General features: G+C 53.0%; 1 protein-coding gene across 2 annotated transcripts in view; it reads left to right on the forward strand.

Annotated features, from left to right (window-relative positions):
- LOC139263097 (A-type potassium channel modulatory protein KCNIP1-like) overlaps positions 1-23,676 on the forward strand; it is a 550,698-nt gene that overhangs the window by 282,202 nt on the left and 244,820 nt on the right. For both annotated transcript variants that reach the window (XM_070878641.1, XM_070878642.1), the window contains exon 3: positions 18,326-18,395. In XM_070878641.1, coding sequence (XP_070734742.1) covers positions 18,326-18,395 — 70 coding nt within the window. The remainder of the gene's footprint in view (positions 1-18,325; positions 18,396-23,676) is intronic.

Here is a 23,676-nt window from a genome sequence, read left to right on the forward strand (position 1 = left end):
TGATGTACCCCAGGGGTCAGTGATGTACCCCAGTAGCAGTGATGTAATCCAGGCCTCAGTAATGTATGCCAGAGGTCAGTCATGTATCCCAGTGTCAGTGATGTACCCCAGTGTCAGTGATGTACCCCAGTGTCAGTGATGTAACCCAGTGTCAGTGATGTACCCCAGGGGTCATTGATGTATCCCAGTGTCAGTGATGTATCCCAGCGTCAGTGATGTATCCCAGTGTATATGATGTGCCCCAGGGGTCATGATGTATCCCAGTGTCAGTGATGAACCACAGGGATTACTGATGTACCCCAGAGATCAGTGATGTGCCCCAGGGGTCAGTGATGTAACCCAGGGGTCAGTAATGCAGCCCAGTGTTAGTGATGTGCCCCAGGGGTCAGTGATGTGCCCCAGGGTCAGTGATGTACCCCTGTGTCAGTGATGTACCCCAGGGTCCGTGATGTATCCCAGTGTCAGTGATGTACCACAGGGGTCACTGATGTATCACAGTGTCAGTGATGTACCCCAGGGATCACTGATGTATCCCTGTGTCAGTGATCTACCCCAGTGTCAGTGATGTATCCCAGAGGTCAGTGATGTGCCCCAGGGGTCAGTAATGCAGCCCAGTGTTAGTGATGTAACCCAGGGGTCAGTGATGTATCCCAGCGGTCAGTGATGTACCCCAGTGTCAGTGATGTATCCCAGGGGTCAGTGATGTACCCCAGTGTCAGTGATGTATCCCAGTGTCAATGATGTATCCCAGGGGTCAATGATGTACCCCAGTGTCAATGATATACTCAAGGGGTCAGTGATGTATCCCAGTGTCAGTGATGTACCCCAGTGTCAGTGATGTATCCCAGTGTCAGTGATGTATCCCAGTGTCAATGATGTATCCCAGGGGTCAGTGATGTGCCCCAGGGGTCAGTGATGTATCCCAGTGTCAGTGATGTACCCCAGGGGTCACTGATGTATCACAGTGTCAGTGATGTTCCCCAGGGGTCAGTGCTGGATCTCAGTGTCAGTGATGTACCCCAGGGGTCACTGATGTATCCTAGTGTCAGTGATCTACCCCTGCGCCAGTGATGTATCCCAGGGTCAGTGATGTCTCCCAGTGTCAGTGATGTATCCTCGGGGTCAGTAATGTATACCAGTGTCAATGATGTACCCCAGGGGTCAGTGATGTACCCCAGTAGCAGTGATGTAATCCAGGCCTCAGTAATGTATGCCAGAGGTCAGTCATGTATCCCAGTGTCAGTGATGTACCCCAGTGTCAGTGATGTACCCCAGTGTCAGTGATGTAACCCAGTGTCAGTGATGTACCCCAGGGGTCATTGATGTATCCCAGTGTCAGTGATGTATCCCAGCGTCAGTGATGTATCCCAGTGTATATGATGTGCCCCAGGGGTCAGTGATGTACCCAAGAGGTCAGTGATGTGCCCCAGGGGTCAGTGATGTATCCCAGTGTCAGTGATGTGCCCCAGGGGTCAGTGATGTGCCCCAGGGTCAGTAATGTACCCCAGTGTCAGTAATGCAATCCAGAGTTAGTGATGTAACCCAGGGGTCACTGATGTATCCTAATGTCAGTGATCTACCCCACTTTCAGTGATGTATCCCAGGGTCAGTGATGTATTCCAGTGTCAGTGATGTACCGCAGTGTCAGTGATGTGCCCCAGCATTAGTGATGCACCCCAGGGGTTAGTGATGTACCCCAGGGTTCAGTGATGTATCCCAGGGTCAGTGATGTACCCCAGGGGTCACTGATGTACCCCTGTGCCAGTGATGTATCCGAGGGTCAGTGATGTATCCCAGTGTAAGTGATGCATCCCAGTGTCAGTGATGTATCCCACTGTCAGTGATGTATCCCAGTGCCAGTGATGTAACCCAGCGTTAGTGAAGTATCCCAGTGTTAGTGATGTATCCCAGTGTATGTGATGTATCCCAGTGTATGTGATGTATCCCAGTGTATGTGATGTACCCCAGTGTCAGTGATGTACCCCAGTGGTCAGTGATGTGCCCCAGGATCAGTAATGTACCCCAGTGTCAGTAATGCAACCCAGAGTTAGTGATGTAACCCAGGGGTCAGTGATGTACCCCAGTGTCAGTGATGTACCACAGGGGTCACTGATGTACCCCAGTGTCAGTGATCTACCCCACATTCAGTGATGTATCCCAGGGTCAGTGATGTATTCCAGTGTCAGTTATGTACCGCAGTGTCAGTGATGTGCCCCAGCATTAGTGATGCACCCCAGTGGACAGTGATGTATCCCAGGGGTCAGTGATGTATCGCAGGGGTTAGTGATGTACCCCAGGGTTCAGTGATGTATCCCAGGGTCAGTGATGTACCCCAGGGGTCACTGATGTACCCCAGTGCCAGTGATGTATCCGAGGGTCAGTGACGTATCCCAGTGTAAGTGATGTACCCAGGGGACAGTGATGTATCCCAGGGGTCAGTGCTGTATCACAGGGGTTAGTGATGTACCCCAGGGGTCAGTGATGTATCGCAAGGGTCAGTGATTTATCCCAGTGTCAGTGATGTACCCCAGGGGTCAGTGATGTATTCCAGTGTCAATGATGTACCCCAGTGTCAGTGATGTACCCCAGTGTCAGTGATGTTCCACAGGGATTACTGATGTATCCCAGTGTCAGTGATGTATCCCAGTGTCAGTGATGTACCCGAGGGGTCAGTCATGCAGCCCAGTGTTAGTGATGTAACCCAGGGGTCAGTGATGTATCCCAGTGTCAGTGATGTACCCCAGGGGTCACTCATGTATCCCAGTGTCAGTGATGTACCCCAGGTGTCAGTAATGCAGCCCAGTGTTAGTGATGTAACCCAGGGGTCAGTGATGTATCCCAGCGGTCAGTGATGTATCGCAAGATTCAGTGATGTACCCCAGTGTCAGTGATGTATCCCAGGGGTCAGTGATGTATCGCAGGGGTTAGTGATGTACCCCAGGGGTCAGTGATGTATCGCAAGGGTCAGTGATGTTTCCCAGTGTCAGTGATGTACCCCAGTGTCAGTGATGTACCCCAGTGTCAGTGATGTTCCCCAGTGCCGGTGATGTACCACAGGGGTCACTGATGCACCCCAGTCTCAGTGATGTTCCCAAGGGGTCAGTGATGTATCCCAGTGTCAGTGATGTATCCCAAGGTCAGTGATGTATCCCAGTGTCAGTGATGTATCCTCGGGGTCAGTGATGTATCCCAGCAGCAGTGATGTAATCCAGGCCTCAGTGATGTATCCCAGAGGTAGGTCATGAACCCCAGTGTCTGTGATTTACCCCAGGGGTCAGTGATGTATCCCAGGGGTCAGTGATGTGCCCCAGAGGTCAGTGATGTGCCCCAGGGGTCAGTGATGTATCCCAGTGTCAGTGATGTACCCCAGGGGTCACTGATGTATCACAGTGTCAGTGATGTACCCCAGGGGTCACTGATGTATCCTAGTGTCAGTGATCTACCCCAGTGTCAGTGATGTATCCCAGGGTCAGTGATGTCTCCCAGGGTTCAGTGATGTACCCCAGAGGTCAGTGATGTGCCCCAGGGGTCAGTGATGTATCCCAGTGTCAGTGATGTACCCCAGGGGTCACTGATGTATCACAGTGTCAGTGATGTACCCCAGAGGTCACTGATGTATCACAATGTCAGTGATGTTCCCCAGGGGTCAGTGCTGTATCACAGTGTCAGTGATGTACCCCAGGGGTCACTGATGTATCCTAGTGTCAGTGATCTACCCCAGTGTCAGTGATGTATCCCAGGGTCAGTGATGTCTCCCAGGGGTCAGTGATGTATCCCAGGGGTCAGTGATGTTCCCCAGGGGTCAGTGCTGGATCACAGTGTCAGTGATGTACCCCAGGGATCACTGATGTATCCCTGTGTCAGTGATCTACCCCAGTGTCAGTGATGTATCCCAGAGGTCAGTGATGTGCCCCAGGGGTCAGTAATGCAGCCAAGTGTTCGTGATGTAACCCAGGGGTCAGTGATGTATCCCAGCGGTCAGTGATGTACCCCAGTGTCAGTGATGTATCCCAGGGGTCAGTGATGTACCCCAGTGTCAGTGATGTATCCCAGTGTCAATGATGTATCCCAGGGGTCAATGATGTACCCCAGTGTCAATGATATACTCAAGGGGTCAGTGATGTATCCCAGTGTCAGTGATGTACCCCAGTGTCAGTGATGTATCCCAGTGTCAATGATTTTCCACATGGATTACTGATGTATCCCAGTGTCAGTGATGTACCTCAGGGGTCACTGATGTATCCCAGTGTCAGTGATGTACCCCAGGGGTCAGTGCTGTACCCCAGAGGTCAGTGATGTGCCCCAGGGGTCAGTAATGCAGCCCAGTGTTAGTGATGTAACCCAGGGGTCAGTGATGTATCCCAGCGGTCAGTGATGTACCCCAGTGTCAGTGATGTATCCCAGGGGTCAGTGATGTACCCCAGTGTCAGTGATGTATCCCAGTGTCAGTGATGTATCCCAGGGGTCAGTGATGTACCCCAGGGGTCAGTGATGTGCCCCAGGGGTCAGTGATGTGCCCCAGGGTCAGTGATGTACCCCAGTGTCAGTAATGCAGCCCAGTGTTAGTGATGTAACCCAGCGGTCAGTGATATATCCCAGTGTCAGTGATGTGCCCCAGGGGTCAGTGATGTATCCCAGTGTCAGTGATGTACCCCAGGGGTCACTGATGTATCCTAGTGTCAGTGATCTACCCCAGCGCCAGTGATGTATCCCAGGGTCAGTGATGCCTCCCAGTGTCAATGATGTATCCTCGGGGTCAGTAATGTATCCCAGTGTAAATGATGTACCCCAGGGGTCAGTGATGTACCCCGGTAGCAGTGATGTAATCCAGGCCTCAGTGATGTATCCCAGAGGTCAGTCATGTATCCCAGTGTCAGTGATGTACCCCAGTGTCAGTGATGTATCCCAGTGTCAGTGATGTACCCCAGGGGTCATTGATGTATCCCAGTGTCAGTGATGTATCCCAGCGTCAGTGATGTATCCCAGTGTATATAATGTGCCCCAGGGGTCATGATGTATCCCAGTGTCAGTGATGAACCACAGGGATTACTGATGTACCCCAGTGGTCAGTGATGTGCCCCAGGGGTCAGTGATGTAACCCAGGGGTCAGTAATGCAGCCAAGTGTTAGTGATGTGCCCCAGGGGTCAGTGATGTGCCCCAGGGTCAGTGATGTACCCCTGTGTCAGTGATGTACCCCAGGGTCCGTGATGTATCCCAGTGTCAGTGATGTACCACAGGGGTCACTGATGTATCCCTGTGTCAGTGATCTACCCCAGTGTCAGTGATGTATCCCAGAGGTCAGTGATGTGCCCCAGGGGTCAGTGATGTTCCCCAGGGGTCGGTAATGCAGTCCAGTGTTAGTGATGTAACCCAGGGGTCAGTGATGTATCCCAGCGGTCAGTGATGTACCCCAGTGTCAGTGATGTACCCCAGTGTCAGTGATGTATCCCAGTGTCAATGATGTTCTACAGGGATTACTGATGTATCCCAGTGTCAGTGATGTACCCCAGGGGTCAGTGATGTATCCCAGTGTCAGTGATGTACCCCAGTGTCAGTGATGTATCCCAGTGTCAATGATGTTCCACAGGGATTACTGATGTATCCCAGTGTCAGTGATGTACCTCAGGGGTCACTGATGTATCCCAGTGTCAGTGATGTACCCCAGGGGTCAGTGCTGTACCCCAGAGGTCAGTGATGTGCCCCAGAGGTCAGTATTGCAGCCCAGTGTTAGTGATGTAACCCAGTGTCAATGATATACTCCAGGGGTCAGTGATGTATCCCAGTGTCAGTGATTTACCCCAGTGTCAGTGATGTATCCCAGTGTCAATGATGTTCCACAGGGATTACTGATGTATCCCAGTGTCAGTGATGTACCTCAGGGGTCACTGATGTATCCCAGTGTCAGTGATGTACCCCAGGGGTCAGTGCTGTACCCCAGAGGTCAGTGATGTGCCCCAGGAGTCAGTAATGCAGCCCAGTGTTAGTGATGTAACCCAGGGGTCAGTGATGTATCCCAGCGGTCAGTGATGTACCCCAGTATCAGTGATGTATCCCAGGGGTCAGTGATGTACCCCAGTGTTAGTGATGTATCCCAGTGTCAGTGATGTATCCCAGTGTATATGATGTATCCCAGGGGTCAGTGATGTGCCCCAGGGGTCAGTGATGTGCCCCAGGGTCAGTGATGTACCCCAGTGTCAGTAATGCAGCCCAGTGTTAGTGATGTAACCCAGCGGTCAGTGATATATCCCAGTGTCAGTGATGTACCACAGGGGTCACTGACGTATCTCAGTGTCAGTGATGTATCCCAGTGTCAGTGATGTACCCCAGGGTCCGTGATATATCCCAGTGTCAGTGATGTACCACAGGGGTCACTGACGTATCTCAGTGTCAGTGATGTATCCCAGGGTCAGTGATCTACCACAGGGGTCACTGATGTATCACAGTGTCAGTGATCTACCCCTGTTTCAGTGAGGTATCCCAGGGTCAGTGATGTATCCCAGTGTAAGTGATGTACCCCAGTGTCAGTGATGTACCCCAGTGTTAGTGATGTACGCCAGGGGACAGTGATGTATCCCAGGGGTCAGTGATGTATCGCAAGGGTCAATGATTTATCCCAGTGTCAGTGATGTACCCCAGTGGCTGTGACGTATCCCAGCGATCATTGATTTACCCCAGTGTCAGTGATGTACCCCAGGGGTCAGTGCTGTATCCCAGAGGTCAGTGATGTGCCCCAGGAGTCAGTAATGCAGCCCAGTGTTAGTGATGTATCCCAGGGGCAGTGATGTACCGCAGAGATCAGTTATGTGCCCCAGGGGTCAGTGATGTATCGCAAGGTTAAGTGATGTTTCCCAGTGTCAGTGATGTACCCCAGTGGCTGTGATGTATACTAGCGATCATTGATTTACCCCACTGTCGGTGATGTATCCCAGTGTCAGTGATGTTCCCCAGGGGTCAGTGCTGTATCAAGATGTCACTGATGTACCCCAGGGGTCACTGATGTATCCTAGTGTCAGTGATCTACCCCAGCGTCAGTGATGTACTACAGTGTCAGTGATGTACCCCAGTGTCAGTGATGTATCCCAGGGTCAGTGATGTCTCCCAGTGTCAGTGATGTATCCTCGGGGTCAGTGATGTATCCCAGTGTAAATGATGTACCCCAGGGGTCAGTGATGTACCCCAGTAGCAGTGATGTAATCCAGGCCTCAGTGATGTAACCCAGAGGTCAGTCATGTATCCCAGTGTCAGTGATGTACCCCAGCGTCAGTGATGTATCCCAGTGTATGTGATGCGCCCCAGGGGTCATGAGGTATCCCAGTGTCAGTGATGTACCACAGGGATTACTGATGTACCCCAGAGGACAGTGATGTGCCCCAGGGGTCAGTGATGTACCCCAGTGTCAGTGATATACCGCAGTGTCAGTAATGTACCCCAGGGGACAGTGATGAATCCCAGGGGTCAGTGATGTATCACAAGGGTTAGTGATGTACCCCGGGGGTCACTGATGTATCGCAAGGGTCAGTGATTTATCCCAGTGTCAGTGATGTAACCCAGGAGTCAGTGATGTATCCCAGGGGTCAGTGATGTACCCCAGTGTCAATGATATACTCCAGGGGTCAGTGATGTATCCCAGTGTCAGTGATGTATCCCAGTGTCAACGATGTTCCACAGGGATTACTGATGCATTTCAGTGTCAGTGATGTACCTCAGGGGTCACTGATGTATCCCAGTGTCAGTGATGTACCCCAGGGGTCAGTGCTGTACCCCAGAGGTCAGTGATGTGCCCCAGGGGTCAGTAATGCAGCCCTGTATTAGTGATGTAACCCAGGGGTCAGTGATGTATACCAGCGGTCAGTGATGTACCCCAGTGTCAGTGATGTATCCCAGGGGTCAGTGATGTACCCCAGTGTCAGTGATGTATCCCAGTGTCAATGATGTATCCCAGGGGTCAGTGATGTACCCCAGTGTCAGTGATGTATCCCAGTGTCAGTGATGTAACCCAGGGGTCATTGATGTATCCCAGTGTCAGTGATGTATCCCAGCGTCAGTGATGTGTCCCAGTGTATATGATGTGCCCCAGGGGTCATGATGTATCACAGTGTCAGTGATGTGCCCCAGGGGTCAGTGATGTATCCCAGTGTCAGTGATGTATCCCAGTGTCACTAATGTACCACAGGGGTCACTGATGCATCCCAGTGTCAGTGATGTATCCCAGTGTCAGTGATGTACCCCAGGGGTTATTGATGTATCCCAGTGTCAGTGATCTACCCCAGTGTCAGTGATGTACCCCAGTGCCAGTGATGTACCCCAGTGTAAGTGATGTATCCCAGCGGTCACTGATGTACCCCAGAGGTCAGTGATGTGCCCCAGGGGTCAGTGATGTATCCCAGTGTCAGTGATGTACCCCAGGGGTCACTGATGTATCACAGTGTCAGTGATGTAATCCAGGCCTCAGTGATGTATCCCAGAGGTCAGTCATGTATCCCAGTGTCAGTGATGTACCCCAGCGTCAGTGATGTATCCCAGTGTATGTGATGCGCCCCAGGGGTCATGAGGTATCCCAGTGTCAGTGATGAACCACAGGGATTACTGATGTACCCCAGAGGACAGTGATGTGCCCCAGGGGTCAGTGATGTACCCCAGTGTCAGTGATGTATCCCAGTGTCAATGATGTATCCCAGGGGTCAATGATGTACCCCAGTGTCAATGATATACTCAAGGGGTCAGTGATGTATCCCAGTGTCAGTGATGTACCCCAGTGTCAGTGATGTATCCCAGTGTCAATGATTTTCCACATGGATTACTGATGTATCCCAGTGTCAGTGATGTACCTCAGGGGTCACTGATGTATCCCAGTGTCAGTGATGTACCCCAGGGGTCAGTGCTGTACCCCAGAGGTCAGTGATGTGCCCCAGGGGTCAGTAATGCAGCCCAGTGTTAGTGATGTAACCCAGGGGTCAGTGATGTATCCCAGCGGTCAGTGATGTACCCCAGTGTCAGTGATGTATCCCAGGGGTCAGTGATGTACCCCAGTGTCAGTGATGTATCCCAGTGTCAGTGATGTATCCCAGGGGTCAGTGATGTACCCCAGGGGTCAGTGATGTGCCCCAGGGGTCAGTGATGTGCCCCAGGGTCAGTGATGTACCCCAGTGTCAGTAATGCAGCCCAGTGTTAGTGATGTAACCCAGCGGTCAGTGATATATCCCAGTGTCAGTGATGTGCCCCAGGGGTCAGTGATGTATCCCAGTGTCAGTGATGTACCCCAGCGCCAGTGATGTATCCCAGGGTCAGTGATGCCTCCCAGTGTCAATGATGTATCCTCGGGGTCAGTAATGTATCCCAGTGTAAATGATGTACCCCAGGGGTCAGTGATGTACCCCGGTAGCAGTGATGTAATCCAGGCCTCAGTGATGTATCCCAGAGGTCAGTCATGTATCCCAGTGTCAGTGATGTACCCCAGTGTCAGTGATGTATCCCAGTGTCAGTGATGTACCCCAGGGGTCATTGATGTATCCCAGTGTCAGTGATGTATCCCAGCGTCAGTGATGTATCCCAGTGTATATAATGTGCCCCAGGGGTCATGATGTATCCCAGTGTCAATGATGAACCACAGGGATTACTGATGTACCCCAGTGGTCAGTGATGTGCCCCAGGGGTCAGTGATGTAACCCAGGGGTCAGTAATGCAGCCAAGTGTTAGTGATGTGCCCCAGGGGTCAGTGATGTGCCCCAGGGTCAGTGATGTACCCCTGTGTCAGTGATGTACCCCAGGGTCCGTGATGTATCCCAGTGTCAGTGATGTACCACAGGGGTCACTGATGTATCACAGTGTCAGTGATGTACCCCAGGGATCACTGATGTATCCCTGTGTCAGTGATCTACCCCAGTGTCAGTGATGTATCCCAGAGGTCAGTGATGTGCCCCAGGGGTCAGTAATGCAGCCCAGTGTTAGTGATGTAACCCAGGGGTCAGTGATGTACCCCAGTGTCAGTGATGTACCCCAGGGATCACTGATGTATCCCTGTGTCAGTGATCTACCCCAGTGTCAGTGATGTGCCCCAGGGGTCAGTGATGTTCCCCAGGGGTCGGTAATGCAGCCCAGTGTTAGTGATATAACCCAGGGGTCAGTGATGTACCCCAGTGTCAGTGATGTACCCCAGTGTCAGTGATGTATCCCAGTGTCAATGATGTTCTACAGGGATTACTGATGTATCCCAGTGTCAGTGATGTACCCCAGGGGTCAGTGATGTATCCCAGTGTCAGTGATGTACCCCAGTGTCAGTGATGTATCCCAGTGTCAATGATGTTCCACAGGGATTACTGATGTATCCCAGTGTCAGTGATGTACCTCAGGGGTCACTGATGTATCCCAGTGTCAGTGATGTACCCCAGGGGTCAGTGCTGTACCCCAGAGGTCAGTGATGTGCCCCAGGGGTCAGTATTGCAGCCCAGTGTTAGTGATGTAACCCAGTGTCAATGATATACTCCAGGGGTCAGTGATGTATCCCAGTGTCAGTGATTTACCCCAGTGTCAGTGATGTATCCCAGTGTCAATGATGTTCCACAGGGATTACTGATGTATCCCAGTGTCAGTGATGTACCTCAGGGGTCACTGATGTATCCCAGTGTCAGTGATGTACCCCAGGGGTCAGTGCTGTACCCCAGAGGTCAGTGATGTGCCCCATGAGTCAGTAATGCAGCCCAGTGTTAGTGATGTAACCCAGGGGTCAGTGATGTATCCCAGCGGTCAGTGATGTACCCCAGTATCAGTGATGTATCCCAGGGGTCAGTGATGTACCCCAGTGTTAGTGATGTATCCCAGTGTCAGTGATGTATACCAGTGTCAATGATGTATCCCAGGGGTCAGTGATGTGCCCCAGGGGTCAGTGATGTGCCCCAGGGTCAGTGATGTACCCCAGTGTCAGTAATGCAGCCCAGTGTTAGTGATGTAACCCAGCGGTCAGTGATATATCCCAGTGTCAGTGATGTACCACAGGGGTCACTGACGTATCTCAGTGTCAGTGATGTATCCCAGTGTCAGTGATGTACCCCAGGGTCCGTGATATATCCCAGTGTCAGTGATGTACCCCAGGGGTCAGAGCTGCATCCCTGTGTCAGTGATATATCCCAGGGTCAGTGATGTTCCACAGGGGTCACTGATGTATCACAGTGTCAGTGATCTACCCCTGTTTCAGTGATGTATCCCAGGGTCAGTGATGTATCCCAGTGTAAGTGATGTACACCAGTGTCAGTGATGTACCCCAGTGTTAGTGATGTACCCCAGTGGACACTGATTTATCCCAGGGGTCAGTGATGTATCGCATGGGTCAATGATTTATCCCAGTGTCAGTGATGTTCCCCAGTGGCTGTGACGTATCCCAGCGATCATTGATTTACCCCAGTGTCAGTGATGTACCCCAGGGGTCAGTGCTGTACCCCAGAGGTCAGTGATGTGCCCCAGGAGTCAGTAATGCAGCCCAGTGTTAGTGATGTATCCCAGGGGTCAGTGATGTACCCCAGTGTCAGTGATGTATCCCAGTGTCAATGATGTATCCCAGGGGTCAGTGATGTATCCCAGGGGTCAGTGATGTACCCCAGTGTCAATGATATACTCCAGGGGTCAGTGATGTATCCCAGTGTCAGTGATGTACCCCAGTGTCAGTGATGTACCCCAGGGGTTAGTGCTGTACCCCAGAGGTCAGTGATGTGCCCCAGGGGTCAGCAATGCAGCCCAGTGTTAGTGATGTAACCCAGGGGTCAGTGATGTATCCCAGTGGTCAGTAATGTATCGCAAGATTCAGTGATATACCCCCGTGTCAGTGATGTATCCCAGGGGTCAGCGATGTATCGCAGGGGTTAGTTATGTACCCCAGGGGTCAGTGATGTATCGCAAGGTTCAGTGATGTTTCCCAGTGTCAGTGATGTACTACAGTGTGAGTGATGTACCCCAGTGTCAGTGATGTATCCCAGGGTCAGTGATGTCTCCCAGTGTAAATGATGTACCCCAGTAGCAGTGATGTAATCCAGGCCTCAGTGATGTATCCCAGAGGTCAGTCATGTATCCCAGTGTCAGTGATGAACCCCAGTGTCAGTGATGTATCCCAGTGTCAGTGATGTACCACAGGGGTCACTGATGCATCCCAGTGTCAGTGATGTATCCCAGTGTCAGTGATGTACCCTAGGGGTCATTGATGTATCCCAGTGTCAGTGATGTACTCCAGTATCAGTGATGTATCCCAGCGTCACTGATGTATCCCAGTGTATGTGATGCGCCCCAGGGGTCATGAGGTATCCCAGTGTCAGTGATGAACCACAGGGATTACTGATGTACCCCAGAGGACAGTGATGTGCCCCAGGGATCAGTGATGTACCCCAGTGTCAGTGATATACCGCAGTGTCAGTAATGTACCCCAGGGGACATTGATGAATCCCAGGGGTCAGTGATGTATCACAGGGGTTAGTGATGTACCCCGGGGGTCACTGATGTATCGCAAGGGTCAGTGATTTATACCAGTGTCAATGATATACTCCAGGGGTCAGTGATGTATCCCAGTGTCAATGATGTTCCACAGGGATTACTGATGTATTTCAGTGTCAGTGATGTACCTCAGGGGTCACTGATGTACCCCAGTGTAAGTGATGTGCCCCAGGGGTCAGTGATGTGCCCCAGGGTCAGTGATGTACCCCAGTGTCAGTAATGCAGCCCAGTGTTAGTGATGTAACCCAGGGGTCAGTGATGTACCCCAGTGTCAGTGATGTGCCACAGGGGTCACTGATGTATCCCAGGGGTCAGTGATGTACCCCAGAGGTCAGTGATGTGCCCCAGGGGTCAGTGATGTGCCCCTGGGTCAGTGATGTACCCCAGTGTCAGTAATGCAGCCCAGTGTTAGTGATGTAACCCAGGGGTCAGTGATGTACCCCAGGGGTCAGTGATGTATCCCAGGGTCAGTGATGTATCCCAGTGTCAGTGATGTACCCCAGGGGTCAGTGCTGTACCCCAGAGGTCAGTGATGTGCCCCAGGGGTCAGTAATGCAGCCCAGTGTTAGTGATGTAACCCAGGGGTCAGTGATGTATCGCAAGATTCAGTGATGTACCCCTGTGTCAGTGATCTATCCCAGGGGTCAGTGATGTATCTCACGGGTCAGTGATGTTTCCCAGTGTCAGTGATGTACCCCAGTGGCTGTGATGTATACTAGCAATCATTGATGTACCCCAGTGTCAGTGATGTACCCCAGTGTCAGTGATGTACCCCAGTGTCGGTGATGTACCACAGGGATCACTGATGTACCCCAGTCTCAGTGATGTTCCCAAGGGGTCAGTGATGTATCCCAGTGTCAATGATGTATTCCAACGTCAGTGATGTATCCCAGTGTCAGTGATGTATCCTCGGGGTCAGTGATGTATCCCAGTGTAAATGATGTACCCCAGGAGTCAGTGATGTACCCCAGTAGCAGTGATGTAATCCAGGCCTCAGTGATGTATCCCAGAGGTAGGTCATGAACCCCTGTGTCAGTGATGTATCCCAGTGTCAGTGATGTACCACAGGGGTCACTGATGCATCCCAGTGTCAGTGATGTATCCCAGTGTCAGTGATGTACCCCAGGGGTCACTGATGCATCCCAGTGTCAGTGATGTATCCCAGTGTCAGTGATGTACCCCAGGGGTTATTGATGTATCCCAGTGTCAGTGATGTACCCCAGTGTCAGTGATGTACCCCAGTGCCAGTGATGTATCCCAGCGTCAGTGATGTATCCCAGGGGTCAGTGATGTGCCCCAGGGGTCAGTGATTTGCCCCAGGGGTCAGTGATGTATCCCAGAGTCTGTGATGTATCCCCATGTAAGTGATGTACCCCACGGGTCATGATGTACCCCAGTGTCAGTGATGTACCCCAGGGGACAGTGATGTATCCCAGGGGTCCGTGATGTATCACAGGGGTTAGTGATGTTCCCCAGGGGTCACTGATGTATCGCAAGGGTCAGTGATTTATCCCAGTGTCAGTGATGTACCCCAGGGGTCAGTGATGTATCCCAGGGGTCAGTGATGTACCCCAGTGTCAGTGATGTACCCCAGTGTCTGTGATGTACCCCAGTGTCAGTGATGTATCCCAGTGCCAATGATGTACTCCAGGGGTCAGTGATGTAATCCAGGCCTCAGTGATGTATCCCAGATGCCAGTCATGTATCCCAGTGTCAGTGATGTACACCAGTGTCAGTGATGTATCCCAGTGTCAGTGATGTATCCCAGTGTCAGTGATGTATCCCAGTGTCAGTGATGTACCTCAGGGGTCACTGATGTATCCCAGTGTCAGTGATGTACCCCAGGGGTCAGTGCTGTACCCCAGGGGTCAGTGCTGTAACCCAGAGTTCAGTGATGTGCCCCAGGGTTCAGTAATGCAACCATGTGTTAGTGATGTAACCCAGGGGTCAGTGATGTATCCCAGCGGTCAGTGATGTATCCCAGTGTCAGTGATGTATCCCAGGGGTCAGTGATGTGCCCCAGGGGTCAGTGATGTGCCCCAGGGTCAGTGATGTATCCCAGGGGTCAGTGATGTACCCCAGTGTCAGTGATGTAACCCAGGGGTTAGTGATGTATCCCAGTGTCAGTGATGTATCCCAGGGGTCAGTGATGTGCCCCAGGGGTCAGTGATGTGCCCCAGGGGTCAGTGATGTGCCCCAGGGTCAGTGATGTACCCCAGTGTCAGTAATGCAGCCCAGTGTTAGTGATGTAACCCAGAGGTCAATGATGTATCCCAGTGGTCAGTGATATATCCCAGTGTCAGTAATGTATCCCAGTGTCAGTAATGTACCACAGGGGTCAGTGATGTATCCCAGTGTCAGTGATGTATCCCAGTGTCAGTGATGTCCCCAGGGGTCAGTGATGCATCCCTGTGTCAGTGATGTATCCCAGGGTCAATGATGTACCACAGGGGTCACTGATGTATCATAGTGTCAGTGATGTACCCCAGGGATCACTGATGTATCCCAGTGTCAGTGATGTATCCCAGTGATGTACCCCAGTGTCAGTGATGTATGCTGGTGTCAGTGATGTACCCCAGGGGTCGGTGATGTACCCCAGTGTCAGTGATTTACCCCAGTGTCAGTGATGTACTCCAGTGTCAGTGATGTATCCCAGTGTCAGTATATGACCCAGGGGTCACTGCGGGGAGTGATTTACTCCAGGGGTCAGTGCAGGGAGTGATGTACCCCAGAGTTCAGTGTGGGGAGTGATGTATCCTAGGGGTCAGTGCGGAAGTGATCTATCCCAGGGGTCAGTGCGGGGAGTGATGTATCCCAGTGGTCAGCGCTGGGATTGATGTACCCCAGGGGTCAGTGCAGAGAGTGATGTATCCCACGGGTCAGTGCGGGGAGTGATGTATCCCAGGGATCAGCGCTGGGATTGATGTACCCCAGGGGTCAGTGTGGAGAGTGATGTATCCCACGGGTCAGTGCGGGGAGTGATGTATCACAGGGGGGTCAGCGCTGGGAGTGATATACCCCAGGGGTCAGTGCAGAGAGTGATGTATCCCACGGGTCAGTGCGGGGAGTGATATATCCCAGGGGTCAGCGCTGGGAGTGATGTACCCCAGGGGTCAGTGCGGGGAGTGATGTATGCCAGGGGTCAGTGCGGGGAGTGATTTATCCCAGGGGTCAGTGATCAATCCCAGGGGTTGGTGCGAGGAGTGATCTATCCAAGGGGTCAGTGCTGGGAGTGATCTATCCCAGTGGTTAGTGCGCGGTGTGATGTGCCCCCGGGGTCAGCGCTGGGAGTGATCTATCCCAGGGGTCAGCGCTGGGAGTGATCTATCCCAGGGGTCAGCGCTGGGAGTGATGTACCCCAGGGGTCAGCGCTGGGAGTGATGTACCCCAGGGGTCAGCGCTGGGAGTGATCTATCCCAGTGGTCAGTGCAGGGAGTGACCTTTCCCAGTGGTCAGTGCTGGGAGTGATGTATGCCAGGGGTCAGTGCGGGGAGTGATCTATCCCAGGGGTCGGTGCGAGGTGTGATCTATCCCAGAGGTCAGTGCTGGGGGTGATCTATCCCAGTGGTTAGTGCACGGTGTGATGTGCCCCCGGGGTCAGCGCTGGGAGTGACCTATCCCAGTGGTCAGTGCGGGGAGTGATGTATTCCAAGTTTCAGCGTTGGGAGCGATCTATCCCAGGGGTCAGCGCTGGGAGTAACCTTTGCCATTGGTCACTGCTGGGAGTCAATTATCCCAGTGGTCAGTGCTGGGAGTGATGTATCCCAGGGGTCAGTGCTGGAAGTGACCTATCGCAGTGGTCAGTGCTGGGAGAGACCTATCCCAGTGGTCAGCGCTGGGAGTGATCTATCCCAGTGGTCAGTGCAGGGAGTGACGTAGCCCAGTGGTCAATGCTGGGAGTGACCTATCCCAGTGGTCAATGCTGGGAGTGACCTATCCCAGTGGTCAGTGCTGGGAGTGACCTATCCCAGTGGTCAGTGCTGGGAGTGACCTGTCCCCATGGTCACTGCAGGGAGTGATGTACCCCAGGGGTCGGCGCTGGGAGTGACCTATCCCAGTGGTCAGTGCTGGGAGTGACCTGTCCCCATGGTCACTGCAGGGAGTGATGTATCCCAGGGGTCAGCGCTGGGAGTGATGTACCCCAGGGGTCAGCGCCGGGAGTGATCTATCCCAGTGGTCAGTGCTGGGAGTGACCTTTCCCAGTGGTCAGTGCTGGGAGTGATATATGCCAGGGGTCAGTGCGGGGAGTGATCTATCCCAGGGGTCGTTGCGAGGAGTGATCTATCCCAGGGGTCAGTGCTGGGAGTGATCTATCCCAGTGGTTAGTGCGCGGTGTGATGTGCCCCGGGGGTCAGCGCTGGGAGTGACCTATTCCAGGGGTCAGCGCTGGGAGTAATCTTTGCCAGTGGTCACTGCTGGGCGTCACCTTTCCTAGTGGTCACTGCTGGGAGTCACCTTTCCCAGTGGTCAGTGCTGGGAGTGATGTATCCCAGTGGTCAGCGCTGGGAGTGATCTATCCCAGTGGTCAGTGCAGGGAGTGACGTAGCCCAGTGGTCAATGCTGGGAGTGACCTATCCTAGTGGTCAGTGCTGGGAGTGACCTATCCCAGTGGTCAGTGCTGGGAGTGACCTGTCCCCATGGTCACTGCAGGGAGTGATGTACCCCAGGGGTCGGCGCTGGGAGTGACCTATCCCAATGTCAGTGCAGGGAGTGATGTATCCCAGAGGTCAGTGCGTGGAGTGACCTATCCCAGGGGTCAGTGATGTATCCTAGGGGCCTGTGATCTATCCCAGAGGTCATGCTGGGAGTGATGTACCCCAGGGGTCAGCGCCGGGAGTGATCTATCCCAGTGGTCAGTGCTGGGAGTGACCTTTCCCAGGGGTCAGTGCAGGGAGTGATGTAGCCCAGGGGTCATTGCGGGGAGTGAACTATCCCAGTGGTCAGTGCTGGGAGTGATTTTCCCCAGGGGTCACCGCTGGAATTGATATACCCCAGGGGTCAGCGCTGGCAGTGATGTACCCCAGGGGTCAATGCTGGCAGTGACCTATCCCAGTGGTCAGTGCTGGGAGTGACCTATCCCAATAGTCAGCACAGGGAGTGATGTACCCCAGGGGTCAGCGCTGCGAGTGATGTACCCCAGTGGTCAGTGCTGGGAGTGACCTATCCCAGTAGTCAGCACAGGGAGTGATGTACCCCAGGGGTCAGCGCTGTGAGTGATGGACCCCAGGGGTCAGTGCTGGGAGTGAACTATCCCAGTGGTCAGTGCTGGGAGTGATCTATCCCAATGGTCAGTGCAGAGAGTGATGTAGCCCAGGGGTCAGTTCGGGTAGTAAACTATCCCAGTGGTCAGTGCTGGGAATGATGTTCCCCAGGGGTCACCGTTGTAATTGATATACCCCAGGGGTCAGCGCTGGCAGTGTTGTACCCCAGGGGTCAATGCTGGGAGTGATCTATCCCAGTGGTCAGTGCGGGGAGTGATCTATCCCAGGGGTCAGTGCAGGGAGTGATGTAGCCCAGGGGTCAGTGCGCGTAGTGATGTACCCCAGGGGTCAGCACTGGGAGTGATGTACCCCAGGGGTCATTGCGGGGAGTGATCTATCCCAGGGGTCAGTGCGGGGAGTAATATGCCCCGGGGGTCAGTGCGGGGAGTGATGTACCCTAGGGGTCAGCACTGGGAGTGATATACCCCAGGGGTCAGTGCGGGGAGTAATGTACCCCAGGGGTCAGTGTGGGGGAGTGTCTCGGGTCCACATTGGGCGTAGCTCAGTGTGAATTTCACTTCTAGACATGAACCAGTAATCGTACTGTGCCACGGTTCATCCTCCTCACCACATGTCTCCTTTGTTCCAGGAATGTCCCAGTGGGGTTGTCAATGAAGACACCTTTAAGCAGATTTACTCGCAGTTCTTTCCACATGGAGGTGAGTGACTGCGATCCATGAAACCCCCCCAATAACAGAAGCAATTTCAAATCACTTCCACTTCTAACAGTTCCTTGTACTCCACGAAATGGATCACCTTAGGAGCACGGTAATTGCTGGATCACAGAAAGCCCAAGCTCCATGTATTCCCCGCCCACAGCTCCAAAGTCAGCTGTTCCCCCTGAGCACACTGCACTCCCAACACGCCATGTCTCACATCACTCACACACTGGCTCCCAAGATGTCAATTTCTGAAAGAAATCTATCTGATTTGCACTTGAATCAATCAACGCTAACTGCTTCCTGTCTGCTTCAACGTCCCCCTGGGGAGTCTGTTCCAAAGATTGACCACTTACGAATAGAGTGGCTCGGATATTTGCAGAGAGAAGGGAAGGGAGCGAGGTGGGGAGGTGGGTTGAGAGTGAGGGGTGGGGGGAGTGTGGAGGAGAGGGAGCGATATGGGGAGGAAGCGAGGCTGGGAGGGAGCGAGGTGGGGAGAGAGGGGGGGAGGGAGCGAGGTGGGGAGGGAGTGAGGTGGGGAGGGAGCGAGGAGGGGAGGGAGCTAGGGGGGAAGGGAGTGAGGAGGGGAGGGAGCGAGGGAGCAAAGTGGGGAGGGAGCGAGGGAGAAGGGGGAAGGTAATGAGGGGGCAGGTGGGGAGGGAGCTAGGGTGGAAGGGAGTGAGGAGGGGACGGAGCGAGGTGGCAAGGGAGCAAAGTGGGGAGGGAGCGAGGGTGAGGGGGGAGGTGGGGAGGGAGCAAGACGGGTAGGGAGTGCAGGGGAAAGGGAGCGAGAAGGGCGGGAGCGAGGGGGGGAGGGGGAGGTGATGAGGGAGCGAGGGGGGCAGGGAGTGAGGAGGGGAGGAAACGAGGGGGGAGGGGGAGGAGGGGAGTGGGAGGAGGGGAGCGAGCGAGATGGGGAGGGAACGAGGGGGGAGGGATCGAGTTGGGGAGGGAGTGAGGTGGGGAGGGAGAGAGGGAGGGAGCGAGAAGGGGAGGGAGTAAGGGGGGAGGGAGCGAGGAGAGGAGGGAGCGCAGTTTAACGCGTTTCCCCCGGATCTGTTAACACAGGACCAGATTACCGGGCTTGAAGTATGTTTCCTGGCCACAGCCAGACAGATTGAGGGGCTGTCGGGTGGGTAGGCCTTCTGATCCAGGCTTCAGCCGGGGAGAGGGGAGAAGGAGAGAGAAATTGGGGGGATATCGATCGTAGGGCCCGAGAGATCGGGGGATATGGACCAGGGGGTCCGAGAGATCGGGGAGACATCGATCGTGAGGTCCGAGAAATTGGGGGGATATCGACCGGGAGTCTGGAGAGATCGGGAGGACATTGACCGGGGGGCCCGAGAGATCGGGGGGGGGGGATATCGAACTGGGGGTCCAAGAGATCGGCGGGATATCGACCGTGAGGTCGGGAGATCGGGGGTCAGGGTGGGGCATCGACCGGGGGCCCCGAGAGATCGGGGGGACATCGATCGTGGGGCCCAAGAGATCAGGGGGGATATCGACCGGGGTGTCCGAAAGATCGGGGGGATATCGACCAGGGGGTCTGAGAGGTTGGCGGGACATCAATCGTGGGGCCTGAGGGATCGGGGGGATTTTGACTGGGGGCTCCAAGAGATCGGGGTCAGGGTGGGGCATCGATCGTGGGGCCTGAGGGATCGGGGGGATATCGATGGGGTGGTCCGGAGAGATCCAGGTTCAGGGTGGGGCATCATTCAGGGGGCACAAGGGATCAGATGGATATCGACTGGGGGGCCCAAGAGATCGGGGGAATATCGACCCGCGGGGCCCAAGAGATCGGAGGGGGATATCGACCCGGGGGTCCGAGAGGTCGGGGGGATATCAATGGGGGGGGGGGGTTCAGAGAGATCGGGGGGGGATATCGAACTGGGGGTCCGAGAGATCGGCGGGATATCGACCGTGGGGTCGGGAGATCGGGGGTCAGGGTGGGACATCGACCTGGGGTCCGGAGAGATTGAGGGTCGGGTTGGGGCATCGACCGGGAGTCCAGAGAAATTGGAGGGATATTGTTCGGGGGGCCTGAGAGATCAGAGGTCAGAGTGGGCATGCAATCAGGGATCCGGAGAGATCGGGGGGGGGGGGGGATATCGACCATGGGGCTCGAGGAATTGGGGAGATATTGACCGGGGGGTGCCCCGAGAGATCAGAGGTCAGAGTGGGCCAGCGATCAGGGATCCGGAGAGATCGGGGGGGGGGGGGGATATCGACCATGGGGCTCGAGGAATTGGGGAGATATTGACCGGGGGGGGCCCCGAGAGATCAGAGGTCAGAGTGGGCCAGCGATCAAGGATCCGGAGAGATCGGCGGCGGCTGGGGGGGGAGGCGTGGATATCGACCGTGGGGCTCGAGGGATTGGGGAGATATTGACCGGGGGGGCCCGAGAGATCGGGGGTTGGGTTGGGGCATCGATGGGGGGTCTGGATAGATCGGGGGAGGGGGCCATGGAGGTGATCGCAGAGGGTATATCGGATTGCTGGGGGCCGGGGGAATCAAATCACGGAGTGGGGAGCAGGTAAGCTTGGTGGGCTGGGGGCTCACACTCCTGCTCCTCTTTGCCCAGGGGCAGTGCTGCAAAGGCAGTTACCTGTTGCAGGGAGCAGTACTCACCTCCTTCAGCTAACACATTTCCCACACCCCGGGAAATCCGGCTGGCCAGCATTAAAGCTGCAACTGAGATAAAATCTTCAGCATGCAGCCTCATTAGAATATTTAAATGAACAACACACCTCCTGGGAACGGGTTACATCAGAATAAGAATTAGGAACAGGAGTAGGCCATCGAGCCCCTCGAGCCTGCTCCGCCATTCAACAAGATCATGGCTGATCTGGCTGCGGACTCAGCTCCACTTACCCACCCGCTCCCCATAACCCTTAATTCCCTTATTGGTTAAAAATCGATCTATCTGTGACTTGAATACATTCAATGAGCTAGCCTCAATTGCTTCCTTGGGCAGAGAATTCCACAGATTCACAACCCTCTGGGAGAAGAAATTTCTTCTCAACTCGGTTTTAAATTGGCTCCCCCGTATTTTGAGGCTGTGCCCCCTTGTTCTAGTCTCCCCGACCAGTGGAAACAACCTCTCTGCCTCTATCCTGTCTATCCCTTTCATTATATTAAATGTTTCTATAAGATCACCCCTCATCCTTCTGAACTCCAACGAGTAAAGACCCAGTCTACTCAATCTATCATCATAAGTAACCCCCTCATCTCCGGAATCAGCGTAGTGAATCGTCTCTGGACCACCTACAAAGCTAGTATATCCTTCTATCCTTCCTTAAGTAAGGTGACCAAAACTGCACACAGTACTCCAGGTGCGGCCTTACCAATACCCGATACAGTTGCAGAAGGACCTCCCTGCTTTTGTACTCCATCCCTCTCGCAATGAAGGCCAACATCCCATTTGCCTTCCTGATTACCTGCTGCACCTGCAAACTAACTTTTTGGGATTCATGCACAAGGACCCCCAGGTCCCTCTGCACCTCAGTATGTTGTAATTTCTCCCCATTCAAATAATATTCCCTTTTACTGTTTTTTTTCCCAAGGTGGATGACCTCACACTTTCCGACATTGTATTCCAACTGCCAAACCTTAGCCTATTCGCTTAACCTATCTAAATCTCTTTGCAGCCTCTCTGTGTCCTCTACACAACCCGCTTTCCCAATAATCTTTGTGTCATCTGCAAAGAGTTACACTACACTCTGTCCCCTCTTCCAGGTCATCTATGTATATTGTAAACAGTTGTGGTCCCAGCACCGATCCCTGTGGCACACCACTAACCACCGATTTCTAACCTGAAAAGGACCCATTTATCCCGACTCTCTGCTTTCTGTTAGCCAGCCAATTCTCTATCCATGCTAATACATTTCCTCTGACTCCGCGTATCTTTATCTTCTGCAGTAACCTTTTGTGTGGCACCTTATCGAATGCCTTTTGAAAATCTAAATACACCACATCCATCGGTACACCTCTATCCACCATGCTTGTTATGTCCTCAAAGAATTCCAATAAATCAGTTAAACATGATTTCCCCTTCATGAATCCATGCTGTGTCTGCTTGATTACACTATTCCTATCTAGATGTCCCACTATTTCTTCCTTAATGATAGTTTCAAGCATTTTCTCCACTACACATGGTAAACTAACAAGCCTATAGTTACCTGCCTTTTGTCTGCCCCCTTTTTTAACAGAGGCGTTACATTAGCTGCTTTCCAATCCGCTGGTACCTCCCCAGAGTCCAGAGAATTTTGGTAGATTATAACGAATGCATCTGCTATAACTTCCACCATCTCTTTTAATACCCTGGGATGCATTTCATCAGGAACCAGGGGACTTGTCTACCTTGAGTCCCATTAGCCTGTCCAACACTACTCCCCTAGTGATAGTGATTGTCTCCAGGTCCTCCCTTCACACATTCCTGTGACCAGCAATTTCTGGCATGGTTTTTGTGTCTTCCACTGCGAAGACCGAAGCAAAATAATTGTTTAAGGTCTCAGCCATTTCCACATTTCCCATTATTAAATCCCCCTTCTCATCTTCTAAGGGACCAACATTTACTTTAGTCACTCTTTTCCGTTTTATATATCTGTAAAAGCTTTTACTATCCATTTTTATGTTTGCGCAAGCTTACCTTCGTAATCTATCTTTCCTTTCTTTATTGCTTTCTTAGTCATTCTTTGCTGTCGTTTAAAATTTTCCCAATCTTCTATTTTCCCACTAGCCTTGGCCACCTTATACGTATTGGTTTTTAATTTGATACTCTCCCTTATTTCCTTGGTTATCCATGGCTGGTTATCCCTTCTCTTACCGCCCTTCTTTTTCACTGGAATATATTTTTGTTGAGCACTATGAAAGAGCTCCTTAAAAGTCCTCCACTGTTCCTCAATTGTGCCACCGTTTAGTCTGTGTTTCCAGTCTACTTTAGCCAACTCTGCCCTCATCCCACTGTAGTTTGAGACACTACTTCCGCAACCTCAAACTGTATTACAAATTCAACCATACTGTGATCATTCTTTCCGAGAGGATCTTTTACTAGGAGATCGTTTATTATTCCTGTCTCATTACACAGGACCAGATCGAAGATAGCTTGCTCTCTTGTAGGTTCTGTAACATACTGTTCTAAGAAACAATCCTGTATGCATTCTATGAATTCCTTCTCCAGGCTACTACCCCGTGCGATTTGATTTGACCAATTGATATGTAGGATAAAATCCCCCATGATTACTGCCGTTCCTTTTTCACATGCCTCCATTATTCCCTTGAT

Source organism: Pristiophorus japonicus, chromosome 4, assembly GCF_044704955.1.
Source record: "Pristiophorus japonicus isolate sPriJap1 chromosome 4, sPriJap1.hap1, whole genome shotgun sequence".
Classification (NCBI taxonomy): Eukaryota; Metazoa; Chordata; class Chondrichthyes; family Pristiophoridae; genus Pristiophorus; species Pristiophorus japonicus.